The sequence below is a fragment of the Watersipora subatra genome, chromosome 5, assembly GCF_963576615.1.
Source record: "Watersipora subatra chromosome 5, tzWatSuba1.1, whole genome shotgun sequence".
Classification (NCBI taxonomy): Eukaryota; Metazoa; Bryozoa; class Gymnolaemata; order Cheilostomatida; family Watersiporidae; genus Watersipora; species Watersipora subatra.
In genome coordinates, this window is record NC_088712.1 from 66,189,160 (window position 1) to 66,205,342 (window position 16,183).

The window sequence follows — 16,183 nt, forward strand, 5'->3', positions numbered from 1 at the left end:
TGAGGTTGAGAGAATAGTTTTATTTAATCAAAAATAATAGAATACAAGTGGGTGTAATTACAATACAGAGAGCAGTATAATGAGATTGCTCTATCAATGTGTGTCTGTGGGGCACATGTGTGTCTTTATACACTATAGGCATGCCTCTTTTGCTGACTGGTCATTTCTTTAAATGCTGGTTTCAGCCAGAACGGGTCGAGTCGTCTTCTCATGTCAGTTCGACCGAGTCATAGCGTCGGCGGGCATATTTAGCGTCAGAGGTTTTAAGCAGAAGGCAGGCTGGCATCCACCCACTATTAACTCTCCGGGTCGTGACATTGATTGCCTGTCGAATTCGTATCACCTGGAGCCTGTAGGTACATGACAAAGCGTTCCAGCCTCCTCTGCATATCTAAATAAACAAACATTTTTCATTATTATTTATATACCAACAGAAGTTTTTTTACTGATGAACAGGCGAATATCAATGACAAAATGCTATCAATCTACGAAAGTCCCTCCAAAAATCAAACTGTGGCCATTTTGGTTGAAAGTCATCTAATGATACTTGAGGATCAGTAAATCCTCAATAATTATGAAATGCAAGCAGCACCAACATATCCTCATAGAGTTACCAGGAGTGAGTAATGATTGGTCAATAGCAATCACACAGAATCAGGCTTTCAAGATGGTACCACAGCTAGTATAATATATAATACTAGCAGGTAGTCTATAGGTAATACTAGTGTGAGGTAGGAAGAGCAGTTATGATGCATTGTCAATTACATATGTAACTGACTTCTCGTCCTCAGTACTATACCAATAATGGACTAATAGGACAATAACATAGTAAGTTACCTCCTGCCTGCTGCTCAGTTTGTCTCTGTAGAACCAAGAGTTTCTGCTGACAATCTATTTGTAGAGTGGAAAGTTTCTGGTCGCTTTCTCTCTGTAGAATGGAAAGTTTATGGTCGCTTTCTCTCTGTAGAGTGGAAAGTTTCTGGTCGCTTTCTCTCTGTAGAGTGGAAAGTTTCTGGTCGCTTTCTCTCTGTAGAGCGGAAAGTTTCTGGTCGCTTTCTTTCTTTAGAGTGGAAAATTTCTGGTCATTTTCCTCTTGCAGTGTTTTTATCTGTTGTCTAGCTTCATCCAATGCTACAATGGAGGAAAAAAGAACCTGCTAATAAATATGCAACACTCTTGCAGCTTGCATGTGGCAAAGATAGCAGGTGCTGAACATATTGGTGTGTAGATCTGTACCATAGTGCATTTAAATGCTAATAAGGAATTGATAAGCATTGTCTTTACAGGATAAACTGAAAGATTAGACAATAATTCAGGAGTGTATACAGTAGCTTATAGGCCGAGGGGCATAGGGGGCAGGAACGTATATAGAAGCACAAAGGCAGGGAGGCGTAGAAGCAGGCGCTAAGACAAGTGCTTGGAGGCAGATTCAAGCTGGACTGGCAGTCACGGCAGAGACAGACAAGCTCTGAGAGTGTGATCCCGTCGTTTACTCAGTGGTGAAGGTGAGCGATCGTTCTCTAATTGAAGATAAAAGTGCACACTATCGTCATGGACTCGAGCAAGTGAACAAACTGACTAACTGGCGGCCTTGCAAACAGGTGGAGCAGGCAGGCTGTTTGGCTTTGTTAATTTCTTAGGAGGCCAGACCTCTTGTATTACTAATATTGGCCGGTTTGCTCAGCTGACTGAATGCTGCCAGTTTGTTCGAGCTTTTTGCGAGGCGTGACTTGCGGTTTCACATGCAGGTCGCTTGATAATGATTTTGTTTACGAAAGCTCAATACACCCTCTCTAAATCAAACGATACAAGGCAAACCTCTTGCCTTTGATGAATAATGACAGCAATCACTATTTCAATGTGTTTAGTGGCCATGGCCACTAAACACATTGTTGTAGCACCTAGTGTGTTGCACACAGAAACCATCCACAGTTGCTCAGTAAAAATGAAAATTTTTAAAAGCTATAATTTGGTAGTTATTGCTAGCCAAGCAAAACATGGCCCAATATCTCATCGGTGGTGTGAATAAAAAACTTCATTTTTTCATATGCAGACGTTATTGGAAGATAGGTTAGATGCATCTAATAAAAATAAACTTTGATGTTATTTTGTAAAAGGGCCTTCAAGCAGCATCAGCAAATATTAAATTCCTCCAAAACGCGAAATCCAACTAGCTGTTCCTAATACACGTGCCATAGAAGAGGAAACACATATTGTCTCATAGTAAAGAACTGTAATTTTTCATATCTCAACACCAGCTTGAAGGAATGACTCACTAGTCTATCCCCACTGACTTCTCTCCCTCAGTATTGTACTAACAATGAACTAGTAAAACATTCACATAGGAAGTTACCTCCTTCCTGTTGCTCAGATTTTTCATGTAAAGCCGAGAGCTTCTGCTGGCAATCTCTCTGTATAGCGGAAAGTTTCTGGTCATTCTTCTCTTGCAGTGTCTTTATCTGTTGCTTTGTGTCATCCAAAGCTATGACAAATTGAAAAAAACTGCTGATTTATATGCAACACTTTCACTGCTCAAATTTGATTATCACAGCAGGTGCTTAACACATTGGTAGGTAGATAAACCTTTGCACATTTACTAACAAGGCTTCGGTATGCATTGTTAATTACAGAAGGAACTGAATGATTGGCATGAAGACAGGGGTGTATGCAGTAGCGTAAAGGCCGAGGGGTGTAGAAGCAACAACGTATGTAGAAGCACAGAGGCAGTGGGTCATAGAGGCTCGCGTTGAGGCAAGTGCCTAAAGGAAGAAGCAAACTGGCCTGGCAGATGTGGGTGGTCAAGCTCAGACTTGACCCATTATGTAAACATACTTTATTCACATAGTGTATGATAGCCTAGAGTCTGGCTATCACATACAGGCAGGAACAGGCAGGCAGACTCTGTGTAGTGCAATCAAGTTAATAACTCAGCAGTGAAATTCCGCAATCGTCATCTACTTGAGAGCAAAAGTGCATGAGCATCATGGACTCGGCTCGAGCTGGCAGACAAGGGGACTGGCTGACATCCAAGCAGGTTGGGCAGGCAGGCTGCTTGACTTTGTGCCTTCCTTAGGGAAGCACAAAGTCAAGCACAAAGTCAAAGTGTACTACTAATTAGTATTAGCCAAACTGCTCAGCTAGCTGAATGCTGCCAGACTGCTCAAGCTTGTGTACCAGCGCACAATAGCTTCTTTCGTTGGTTGGATGAATAGTGATAAACAAATAAATAAATAAATAGATGAATAGCGACTAACCACACTAGATGACTTAGAGTAGCACCTAGTTTGTGGCGTGCAGAAGCCATTCGTGTATGTTCAGAAAAAAACGAGTTATTTTAAAAAATTATAAAATTTTGTAGATTTTGCCAGCCAAACCAAGTATACCACAATATCTAATCATTGTACCAGAGCGCTCCCGCAAACTCGAGCTTGACGGATGATTTGATTGAAAAAGGTTCAATACACCCCTCTGTAAATTCGAACAATGTAAGATCAAGCCTCTTCTATTGGCTGAATGGTAACTAGCCACTAGATGCATAAGAGTAGCACCTAGTGTGTAGCGCGCAAAAACCCTCCGCGATTGGTCGAGGAAAACAAATTTTCAAAAAGTTATAGAGTTTTGTAGTTATTGCAAGCCAAACCAAACATGGCACAATAATTCTTGTGTAGTATAAATACAAAAAATCATTTCATTTCCACAGGTGTTAATGGAAGATAAATTGAATGCATCTGATAAAAATAAATTTTGATGTTATTTTGTAACAAGTCCTCTAAGCAGCACCAGCAAATATGAAATTCAGCCAAAACTCAACATCATACTAAATGTTCCTAATACACTTGTCATAGAAAATGGAACCGCACAATGTTTTATTGTCCATAACAACAGCAAATCAACTAACCTAATTTTAATCTTTATATCAAAGATTAGTATCGTTATAGATTTAAAGCCTGAATATTAAAGCATGACGCTGCTTCAATATGTACTTTTGCCTGCCATTCTGTTTACTATTAAACATGATAAAGGATGGAGTCATGTTATGTTAGGAACTTAAACTATTTAATAACTACAATGCTTTGGATAATCTACAACAGTGTAAAATATGGTTGTAATAATTTCAACTTTCCATCTAGAACTGCTGCATAGTTGATTAGCTATTCATAAAAAGGAGTGTTATGTTTAACCTCCAACCTCAGCTTGCAGGAATGACTCACTAGTCTACCACCACATACAATAATCATAGTCTTATTACTATTGTATTAAATTCTTCGCATATATCAGACATTTCAAAATACAGAAATATTAATAGATCAAATAGTGTGGAACACGAGAGCCAAGCTACTGAGTCTGCCACAATGAGTTGATATTTAAAGAGCTGCTAACATCACTTCAATTCTACTAGTTTTGAATATTAATATTAATTTGAATACTCAGACTATAAACTGTTCAGCTGAAGGTTGGAGACAAGCAGCACTCTGTCTATGAAAGACTTGGTGAGTTCACAGAAAAATAGAGATGCAATTTTACAGGGCATGTTCCTGTGTTCAATAGTAAATGTATACAATAAATGAAATACTAGCATTTAGTTTAGATTTTCAGTAGAAAGTTGCTGAGACTGAAGAGTTTAGCAGTAGAACAGTTCAAGTAAGTAGCTAGTATCCCACTGTATAACAATCTTACCTTCTACTAATGGCTGCTTCTCCCATCTCTTTAATAGCTCTGATGATTCCTTCTTTCTTTCAAACACAGCTTCCTCCAATGGAGTCCTGTTGTGTTTATTCTTTATGTTGAGGAGTGAAAAGACAGTCACTAGAGACACGGATCCTAACATGACCTTCAGAGCAGTTGTCTCTCCATTGTATGCTGCCCAGTGTAGTGGAGTGTTGAGGTTGTTATTCTGTATGTTTAATAGGGAGTCTCTCTGTAGTGAGGAGAAGCTGCAGAGGAGGGACTCTATACACTTGCTACTTCCATGCAATGCAGCCACTGCTATAGCTGTGTAACCATCTTCCTCCTTCTCAGCGACAAACTCGTACTTCCGCTCATCACTCACTGTGTCTATCAGTAATTCTACACACTCACTGTCTCCCTTTCCTGCAGCAATGTGTAGTGCTGTCCATCCACTCCCCTGCTTCATCCAGAGCAACTCATCTGCTGTTCTTCTAATTGGTGAGAGAAGCAGAAGACATCCTTCTGTGTGGGCTTCATATGCAGCTACCATAATAGCTGTGTATGAGTCATGCTTGATAGTAATCAGTAGTCTCAGTAGATCAGCTGGTTGGACTGACTCTAAGGCTGCCCTCAATGCATGCAACTCCATCTTATTATCTCTAACATAACTTTTCAGCATTCTTTCCATGTTTGACTGTAACATATGTACTGCACTCTATTAGCTGCTGCATACAGTAGGATATGATAGAGAAATTAGTACAAATTGTGACTCAACTTCAGAGCTGGAAAGCTGCAAACTATGACAGAGTGGCTGCAGGTGAATCCTGGATATTTACAAAGTATAAATATGAGGACAGGGAAGTCATACTCTGGCAGAGCTGAGAAACATGAAATATGTGCGGTAGGAAGTGTTTGCTGGTCTGATTATGACTGAGGAATGAGACCAGAGCCTCCTGACCTTAACTTAACCTCACTGCATGACAGACTATATGAGTCTCCTCAGGGTAGATAGTGATCGTCTCAGGAGGTCAGAGTTATATTATAATCACACTGACTCAGTGTCTCTCCTCATCTACTCTATTATTCCCAGTAAGTACAATATCTACATATGCTAACATACATGTAATGTATAATTTATACTTACCTGTTGCTATTCTGTCTGTCACCCAATCTGACTACTACAGGCTTCTTTATAGCTTGTAGCTGGTTATAATAATGTTATCTGTCTCCTGATTGGCTGAGCTGAATAAGAGTTACCCAAACAGTGATTCATGTTAAATTTATCAGATATTGAATAAAGGAACAGGAGCTAATTGTTACTGCAGTTTCATGATTGGCTGGTTATACAGCCTTGTAATTGGCTGGTTTCACCTGCTGTTTGTTATTTAAAGTGAAGATTATCTGCTTAATTTCATATAATAAAATAACAAACGTTATGTTACTTTTACAAGTAACAGCATGGCCTCGGGCACCATAAATATTCACATTGTGACCACTAGCAGTAATGTGACAAATAGCATTTTTTTATGAAACAAAATCTTTCTACAATTAATTAAAATTTAAGATAATTATCTGTTTTTGATTAACATGTAGGTACTAAGTACAATGTTTTATATTATGTTTCAGTAATAATCAACCACAACCAGTTATTATTTAATGAAAACATGTAAAAACTTAACTAAGTACAGGTATGTTAAATATCCCAGCATATAAGCCACTCACACTGAGCTAGCAACGAGAGTACATAACTTGAAGACACATGCTAGCCAATGTCACACGTAGTAAGATAGTTAGTGGCAGGTACTAGTCAAGGTCTACTAATTAAGGCTAGTGTTCAGGTAAATTCCCAAATACCAAACACTTAGTTTAAGGGCAGATAATTAACAGTATTGAAGTCAAGGATGCTTAAAAGCTAGTTACACTTTTCAAAGACACATGAAGTTTTGCTTGAAATTACTGTTTGTCTGCTCATTGGAAAATGTGGCCATAGTTGTGATAAGGTATGCCTGCTTAAATCAATAAAATTACATATTTTATCTTTGGTCAGTTTATAATGTGACAAGGCAAGCTAGCAGTAAGTGAACACTATTTAAGTAGTGTTACAACTTTTCTAAAGACAATGTTTGGTACTAGCAGCTGCAATCAAAAAGCAGTTGATAAAATTTTTTCAATTTATTTCAACTTACTGTAAGACCTATAAATGAACGCTACCTCTATTTGAACATCACTTTGACATTCTTTTAACTTTACAAAATCATAATTGCAAGTGACCAGTAGGAAAGCGTTCTCAGAATTATACTAAGAATGATTTGTTTCATTAATAACAAATAATTACAATTACCTTTGAAAGCAACACCGTAGAAATGATTAAAACTTTATCAGACTAATAGTAGTTCTTTTGTTTGACACGGTCTTCATACTTTGATGTATGTAGAAAGCGGTTTACATTTATGATGGTATGTGAGCGACTAATTTTAGTCTAAAAGTTGTGCTTAGTGATGCCACAATAGGTTTATCATTTGAGCGAAATGCAACAGGTAGGTGTTTCGCTCTGCTTAAAAAAATGTTTGAACGCTAATATCATTCAGTTCAGCGGCGCAGAAGAGTTGAGGTCAGAAAACATTATGGAAGGTTTTGAATAGCCAGAAGATATTTGTTCTATCGAATGCAACAATCAGAACACAATTGGCAAAGCTAACGAGCAAATATTCAGTTTCAAAAATCTTAATTTTTGTTTCTGCAGGTAGTAAGTATGATTTGTCTATGTTACTTGTTTATGAATGTATACATTTGTAACATCTGATAAATTAATACTATAAAACTTGTGGAGTTCCAGATTTATAGCATATATTATTTAATAGCATCCTTGCGGTTATCCTAACATGGCTTTCAATGGATCGACCCTCATAACTCCTCTTCTATTGCATGTAAATGTCAGTTTTGACTGTAAACTGTAGCAAACATATCAATGAATGCAATGAGCTTGTATGCAAGTATGTTAAATATAGTATAGCATGAAATTATACCTCCAAAAATGGTACAAAATAAAAAATTCGAAGCACTAACAAATTGCAAAGCAGGGCAACAGAATCACATGCTATACGTATCATCACGGGTTAACTGCAACCAATAGATATCAACTGGTAGAGATATCAACTCATATTACTCGGCTTCCCATGCTTGTTATTTAGAGATCCTCAACGAGTTAGCAGGTTTATTACTTTCAAAAGAGTTAATGACATTAAAGGTTGACTTGCAATAAAATTCACATTAAAGTTATTTGGTATCAAAAGATTCACTATGTGTAACTCTGTTGTGTGGTTAGACCTGCACGATTTGTCTCCCCATGCCAATTCGGTTATCGACCTCAACTTCAATCGAACACCGTTTATAACCGACACACATGAGGACTCACCACGGTATCAAACGATGTCACAATTGCTTGCGGTTAACCTGACACCAAAGTAGACACGTACGTTTTGTCTTCCCATGCCAATTCGTTTATCGACCTCATCTTCGATCGAACACCGTTTATAACCGCCACGAATGATGACTCACCACGGTGTCAAACAATGTCACAATTGCTTACGGTTAACCTGACACCGAGGGTAGACCTCTTCTGATTGGTTAACGATTAACTAAAGGAAGTTGCCACCCCTTTGGTATATGCTTACCATGGAAAGGTAACTCCACATGGGTTAGCAGTATCGTGGTATAGAGCTAGAGAGCCTGAACCCAAGATAGAGCATTACATTTACATATTCAAATCTACAAGCGTCATTACCAAAATACTAATAATATATTCTTTATTTGCCTTTGTTGCAGAACAAACCCACCAAAGAGCTATTTTATTTATGATATAAGTAATTGGTTATGACAAGTCTTCAATGGAAGAAATTTATACAGTTTATTACAATATCCAATTTAAACATGAGAAAGAACTTAACGTAAAGGATAAATCAAGGCTTTGTGACGGGGACCTGTGTAAGAAGAGAGACAGAGTTCAGTTGTTTATTAATTATTTGGAATTGAAAGCAAGAACAGTAAGCATATTAACCAAGGCTGGTCTCAGACTGGTTCTCTTCTTGCTGACTATGTGGCCAGCTATACTGAAGAGACGTTCTGATGAAACGCTTGTGGCATTTACACACATAACTTTCCTTGCGATAGAGCTTAGATTTTTAAACTCATGCTGATGAGTGGACCACCATATGTGAACCTCCATCTCTGGTGGACATTCCATAGAAAGGAAAAACTCAATCTAAAATAAAAATGATGTCACCCATTAGAACGAGGAAAAATAATGCCCAAACACAAAACCACTGAGCTGCTGTTCGGGTCAATGGCAAAAGCTTACTCAATATTAATAAAGGCACTCATGATAGCCTTAATGCCCTGTTACCACACAATATATGATATCTGCACGGTTCTGACCGATGACAATCCAAATATAGATCATTGGGACCATGTACTTTGTTTGAAAGCAAGCTTATGCTTAATGACAGAAAATAACAATTATATTTAATGCCTATCAGCACCCTAGCAGAAGCAATATTGTCTAGGCATGGATAGATATAGTTTTACCTCGCGTCTGGCCGCCCTGTCCGGATCATCCACAGCTTTCTCTGCAACATGAGTAGGCTTTTTCTTAAGCAGTATTGTCGCCAGTAATTTATTCTGAACTAAAAAAAAGTAGCACCCAACACATTAGATTTACGGTTCATTTTATAGAGCATTGTAAAATAATCAACACTGGTACAACTTGTAACTAGCTATTTCAGAAGGTCATTTTAATATGTATGGAGAAGGGGTGATTTATCACAAATAATCAATCTGATCTGTGTTCATTATTGGGACATACCATATTGTCGACTTACCTTTGGGTATAGCGACCACTGAGCTTGTTGACTGGTCCTTCATCAAGTGGACAATCTGCTGTGACACCATGTCTTTAACTTGTTCAAAGGTTGGCCACTTGAACATCATTGGAGGCTGGTATTCGTACCTTCTATCCAAGAATGTTGATATTGCCAGCATGTTATTTACATCTTGGTTATCATACCTATATTGCAAAAAAGGAAAATCAGGAAATGGAAAAACAGCCACTCAAACCGATTATTGATAAAAAGTTAATGACTCCACAGTGTATAAATATTTATTATATGAAAAAACCTCAAAAGAGTGAACAACTTACTTTTTTTTTATATTTCCAAACCAATCGTCTTATATCGCTAGCTGTGGGAGTAGCAGTGGCATCAAACTGTTCAGAGACTTCCTTATCTTCATCGTTATTATCGCCATCATTAACATCGTCATCACAATTATCGCCACATAGTTCTTTAAGGTATATAAGCGTTGGCACAACTGATGAAGAAGTCACCATTAGCTCACCCGAAAGTATGTCTGTTAAAGACTCGTATGGTTTTAAGGCATTCACAACCTCTGAGAGAAGATCTGTCTGTGAGAAAGACAGGAGGTAATGGTGATATTTCCTGTCTGGAAACAAAATGAAGAAACAGACAATAAATTTTGCAAATATTTCAACAAAAAAGTACAGTTAAGTACTGCAAGTTGGCATGACTGAAAAAATGTGCATACCTCCTACCCCAGTGAGCTCAATCTAGTTACTCAATACATATTACCATGTTTACAAAGCTTGTTGATAATAATTCAGCCAACGCCCTCATTTAATATTGCATTGTGTTAAGTTACACCCAAACATACCATCAACAAATAGTTTTGCGATTCTTGGCATCTGGTCTTTGACACTAACTAACATCTTGAGAGTGGATCCCCATCTAGTTTTCACATCATTAATCAGCTTACTTTCAGGAAGTTTCAGCTCTTTCTGAAGATGTTGTGGTTTACGTTGGAACTGAAAGGAGTAACTGAATACAGATGTTATTTTCCTGACTGATGTAATCATGTTGGTGATCTGCTCATACCTATTCAGAGGTTTAGTTATACCATTGTGTAAATAGTGTCCAAAACTTCCTAGGTGAGGCAACTTCAGCTCACGGCAAGCTACATTCATATTAGCGGCAGAGTCAGTTGTTATAGAGACCACTTTTTCTTTGTAGAGGTTGTATTCTGAGAGATTTGTACCCGCAAAGTTACTAATGTTATCTGCTGTATGTGACACAGGGAGGTAATAGGTTGCCAAACATTTATTTACGAGAGTCCAGTCAGTATCTATATAGTTAATTGTGAGGCTCATATAGGGATTTTTTGTCAGCGAACTCCAGCCATCAGTGGTAAGACTACAGCTTGTAACATTATTCAGAGCTCTAGTAATAGCACTTTTCTCTTGAATAAACTTCTCAGGTATAGCAATCTTGCTGAAGTGATTGCGACTGGGGCATTGGTATCTTGGGTCAAGACCTTTCAAAAGCTTTTTGAAAGAATCTTTCTCCACGGTATAAAAAGGAATTGATCCGCTTACGAGGTAGTTTTTCACAAGTCATGTTAAGAAGGTATGCTTCTCACTGTTCCTATTGTATGGCAGCATGGAGGTTAGCGTGGGCTAAGATAATAAAGATTGAGAAGTGTCTTGGGACTTACGTTTTCGATTTCGAGTTGCGTTTTTTGGTGCCACAGTCATATACTCTTTGAAGTGGTGTATTTTTAGATGTTGGAAAAGATTACTCGAGCTAGAATCAGTTGTTTTTACTCCCTTCTTACACAAATCACATGTCACCCAGTTCTTGTTGGAAACATCAGAGATAGTAAAGAAGCCCCACACAGCTGATCTTTGCGAGCCTGTACTCAGTTCTGACGTTTGACTGAGTTGTGTCGAAGATGCACTGGGCATGGACTCCTAAATAAAGGATATTAATATATTTTAATAGACCACAAGATTAATTATAAACTGCATGCTTTTGTGTCAGACATTCATGCGATCGAAAATCAAGCCTAGTCAATTTTTATTTTAAGAGGGACATCTTTAGGCCTATTACATTTCTCCTATCATGACAGTGATTTGCAATTGCAAATATGCAATGCCAGAGTGGAAAATAAAATCATAAAAAAGAAGCTGTGCCGCATTGCTGCTTAACCAATGGAGAATAGGCATTTATACTTATAAAATATTCATGAGAAATAATAATAATCACAGACAATGTATGACATGTCTAAACGCAGAAACTTACATGAAGCTTGTGGTCATCAAATGTATCATCAGCATCAGAATCCAAGACAACTGTGACCGAATAACTGCCTGCCATGTCTGCTGGGTGGATGTTCTACAGTTCCAGTTGGAGCGCTAGTAGTAGTTTAATGGAAAATAACAACGAACAATCTAAAAATATAGTTATTTCTCAGATTAATTTTGATTACTCTATTACATATTTTTGTTTCTGTAGTAAAATATTAATAGATTTCAAGAATGGATGTGATATCTACGTATATGTAAAGCAAAGATTAAAAATACCTTTCACGAGAACGTAGTGTCAATAATTTCCATGGAAGATTCTGCGTATCCGGTCCATCACGCAGGCACAATTTTTATGATATATGGAAACGGAAACTGCACCGAAAAACTGCACCTCAAACTCGCACCGGTTAACCGAAGTTTTCGGTTTTGTCCGATGTAAGAAAATACTTGACATCGGCTTGACTTAATAGAAACTAACCGCAACACCGGATCAAACCGAAACATCGTGCAGGCTTAAGGTGTGGTAGGTGCCAACTATGTGGAAATGTGATTACAAGCTCTTAAAAGCTTAACAACGAAAAGCCGCCGTAGATTGGAATCTCTTGTTTTCGATGCTGTATCCGTGGAGTTTGGTTATTGTCTTGTCACGTGATGTTCTCGCGTGAATTGAAAGGCCAATAAAAAGCTCAATATAATATTGTAATAATGGCAGCTTCATGGTTATTAAGAGCTATCTCGTTGTTCTTTCTGAAAGCTTTCTGTTACAATAGCCTTTTCATAATACCTTCTCTTTGTTCACAACTGTCTAGATGAACACAGCTAATAAAGTTTCTGTCAATAAACTGAATGTTCAAAGTATTTAAGCAACAGGTTATGGGCCCAGTCAAGCCATTAAATATTATTAAAGAACTATGGATAAGAAAGGCTAGACTATAGATAAGCTGAACACTGATAACTATGCCACAAGGAAGTTCAAACTCAAACACCCACTCATAGCTAAGGACTTATTTGGATATGTGGATGGAACCATTAATCTGGAGGATGAAGTGAACGCTGTCGCTGAAGCCGAGTACAAAAAGAAGTCCAGCAAAGCCATTTTCCACATGGTGCTTTCTGTGAATGATAGTCTTATTTATCTCATCAGTGAATGTGAGGACCCAGGAGTTGCGTGGAACTCACTTTGAACGTGATACACTGGCGAATAAATTATTTCTCAAGAAACGGTACTTTAAGACTGTTATGAGCGAAGGTTCATCAATTGAAGATGATGAATCGGCATTTACTGTATTGGAGACAGATGTTGACTCAAAAAATGGCTGATCGACAGCGGTGCTACCAGTCACATGGCGGAAAATAAAGCTGTATTTTGTGAATATTTTAAGCTCGATTCACTTGAGTACGTTGTTGTTGCCGATGGGTCTCAAGTTCAAGTAGTCAGAAAAGGTATTGTTCAGCTGCAAATAAAAAATCATGAAAATAAAACTAGACGTGCTACACTTTACAATGTACTACACATACCTGACTTACACGGAAATCTATGTTCTGTAAAAGCGGCAACACAAAAAGGATATATAGTATAGTTTGGACATTCGAGATGCTGGATTAAGAATCAAAGAAATATGTTGATAGCATCAGAATCTGTAGTAAACAGGCTATATTATCTTGATGTCGAGTTTGCTATTTTTAGTGCTAATGCTGCCGCGTCCTCCTCCCTACTGTGGCATCAACATCTCGCTCATGTAAACGCAAGTAGCCACAAAAACAAGAATCATTGGTGTGAAAATGGTTTTAACGTTACCGGCGAAATAGGTGTCTGTGAAGCTTGCGTGAAAGGTAAAATGTCTCGACGTCCATTTCAAACTGACCGTGGCATTAAATCAAGTAGGGTTCTTGAATTGGTACATACGGATGTGTGTGGCCCTATGCAGAATGAATATTTAGGTGGTAGCAAGTATTTTGTTTCATTTATTGATGATTTTAGTAGGCATGTGCAGATATATATTTTTACGTGACAAATCTAGCGTGTTCCAGGCATTTAGAACTTACGAATCATTAATGACAACTCAAACTGGTCAGACCATAGGTACACTTAGAAGTGATGGTGGTGGATAATATACATCTAATGAGTTTGAGAGTTATCTTTCAGCCCAAGGTATACATCACAAACTCACCACTCGCTATTCTCCACAACAAAACGGCTGTGCTGAGAGATTTAATCGTACTGTTTGTGAGGCCGCTCGCTCGTTAATTTCTGAATTTCACCTTCCAAAGTCATTCTGGGCAGAGGCAATATAATGGCGGTGAATATTGACCTATCAGAAAATGAAAAAGCTCCTCCAAAACCGACGGTTACACATAGGCAATCACCACGTTCTACTCAACCCATTGTTCGGTTTGGTATTGATGATTTCACAAACCTCGGTCACTCTGCTTACTCAGCAATCAACATTGTAGAGCCTCTTAGTTTGTCGCAAGCATAGGCTAGCACAAATTGTGATGCCGGGATCAAAGCCAGCAATGATGAGTATTAATCACTGATCAACAATGGTACATGGGCACTAGTTGATCTTCCGCCCGAGCGCAAAGTGATTTGCTCTAAGTGGGTTTTTAAGGCTAAACACTCGTCTGAATGGTCTAAAGGTAGATTCAAAGCTCGACTTGTGGCAAAGGGATATGCACAAAAGGCTGAGGTGGATTACAATGAAGCATACGCCCCGGTGATTTACAGAACATCTCTGCGAGCACTCTTATCGAATGCTGTTGAGAGAGATATGATGATACACCAAATGGATGTACAACGGCTTTTTTTGAATGGAAAACTGTCAGAAGATGTACAGGTGTATATGGAACCACCAGAGGGTTTCGTTGTGCCGGGTAAAAAAAATTTAGTCTGCAAACTTAATCGCTCGCTGTATGGACTTAAACAGTCGCCTAAATGTTGGAACATGGCATTAGATGAATTTCTTAAATCATTAGGTTTCATGCTGACAACTGTGTGTATATTTGCTCAAAAAATGACCAAAAAGTGATGATTGGTTTCTACGTAGATGACTCGTGTCTAATGTCAGACATTGGTGCTCAGATGACTGCATTAAAATTGGCTCTCTCGTCTCATTTCAAAATGACGGATCTCGGACCGCTTCATCATTGTCTGGGATTACTTATTGAGAGAGGAGAAAATTCTATGCGTCTAAGTCAGAAGCCTTAAATTCAACAAATAATTCAAAAGTGCAGCATGGAAAACTGTAAGCCTGTCGCAACTCCGGCAGCATATGATGTAAAGCTGAGTCACAAGAATGGAAGCAAATTAGCAGATCCCAATCTTTATCAATTGATGGTAGGAAGTCTAATATATGCTGCTTTATCTACTCGTCCAGATATTGCTGAAGCAGTCGGAACTTTAGCCAAGTTCAACGCTTGCTCCACCCAGACTCACTTGACCGCAGCCAAACGAGTAATACACTACCTGAAGGGCACCCATGATTTATGCCTGAACTTTAGAAAGCAAGGTAAACCAATGGTTGGATACACAGATGCAGATTATGCGAGCGACGCTGACGGCACTCGAAATCGGGTGCAGTCTTCATAAATGCTGGTTGTCCAATCAGCTGGTCCAGCAAGCGTCAGTCAGTCGTTGCTTTCTCTACTACGAAATCAAAATGTATTGCGTGGTTTGATGGTGTTGTTGAGTGCATGTGGTTACGTCAGCAATTCTCAGATATTGGAACCACGCAACTTAATTCAACAATCATCTTTGTAGATAATCATTCAGCTGCAGCTATCGCAAACAGCCAGAAAACTAGCAAGCGTACAAAACACATAGATGCAAAATACCACTACGTTCGTGAGGCGATTGAAGCTGTTGATGTCTGTACCGAGTATTGTTCGACAAATGATAATATCGCTGACATATTCACAAAGCCGCTGCCACGTGATCGATTTGTCAAATTTAGAGACATGTTGGGTTAGAGTTAATTAATTGTCTGACCACTGAACACAAGACTGTTATATTTTTGCTTTTTCGTTGTTTACTATCATTGTATTTTTTAGTGAGTCACAAACTGGCTGTTGGTGCAAAAAATGTAACAGAGTGGGAGTATAATTGTAATATAGGCAGCTTCATGGTTTTTAAGAGCTATCTTGTTGTGCTTTCTGAAAGCTTTCTGCTTTTTGTTACAATAGCCTTTTCATAATACCTTGTCTTTGTTCACAACTGTCAAGATGAACACAGCTAATAAAGTTTCTGTCAATAAACTGAATGATCAAATATTTAAACAACATATAAAACTTATCGTAGCAACAGTTTATGACAAACACTTCGGGTTTTACCTAAGACCCCGTATCAAATATAGATGCTCGCTA

General features: G+C 38.3%; 1 protein-coding gene across 1 annotated transcript; it reads left to right on the forward strand.

Moving 5' to 3' along the window:
* The first annotated feature begins 15,056 nt into the window (after positions 1 to 15,056).
* On the forward strand, positions 15,057 to 15,410 carry LOC137397606 (uncharacterized). The gene has a single exon (XM_068083900.1). It carries the CDS (start codon positions 15,057 to 15,059, stop codon positions 15,408 to 15,410), a length of 354 nt encoding a protein of 117 aa, XP_067940001.1.
* The last annotated feature ends 773 nt before the right edge of the window (positions 15,411 to 16,183 follow it).

What these genes read in the sequence shown, in the direction of transcription:
- LOC137397606 (XM_068083900.1), top strand. Translation starts at nt 15,057, where the DNA reads ATGGAAAACTGTAAGCCTGTCGCAACTCCGGCAGCATATGATGTAAAG.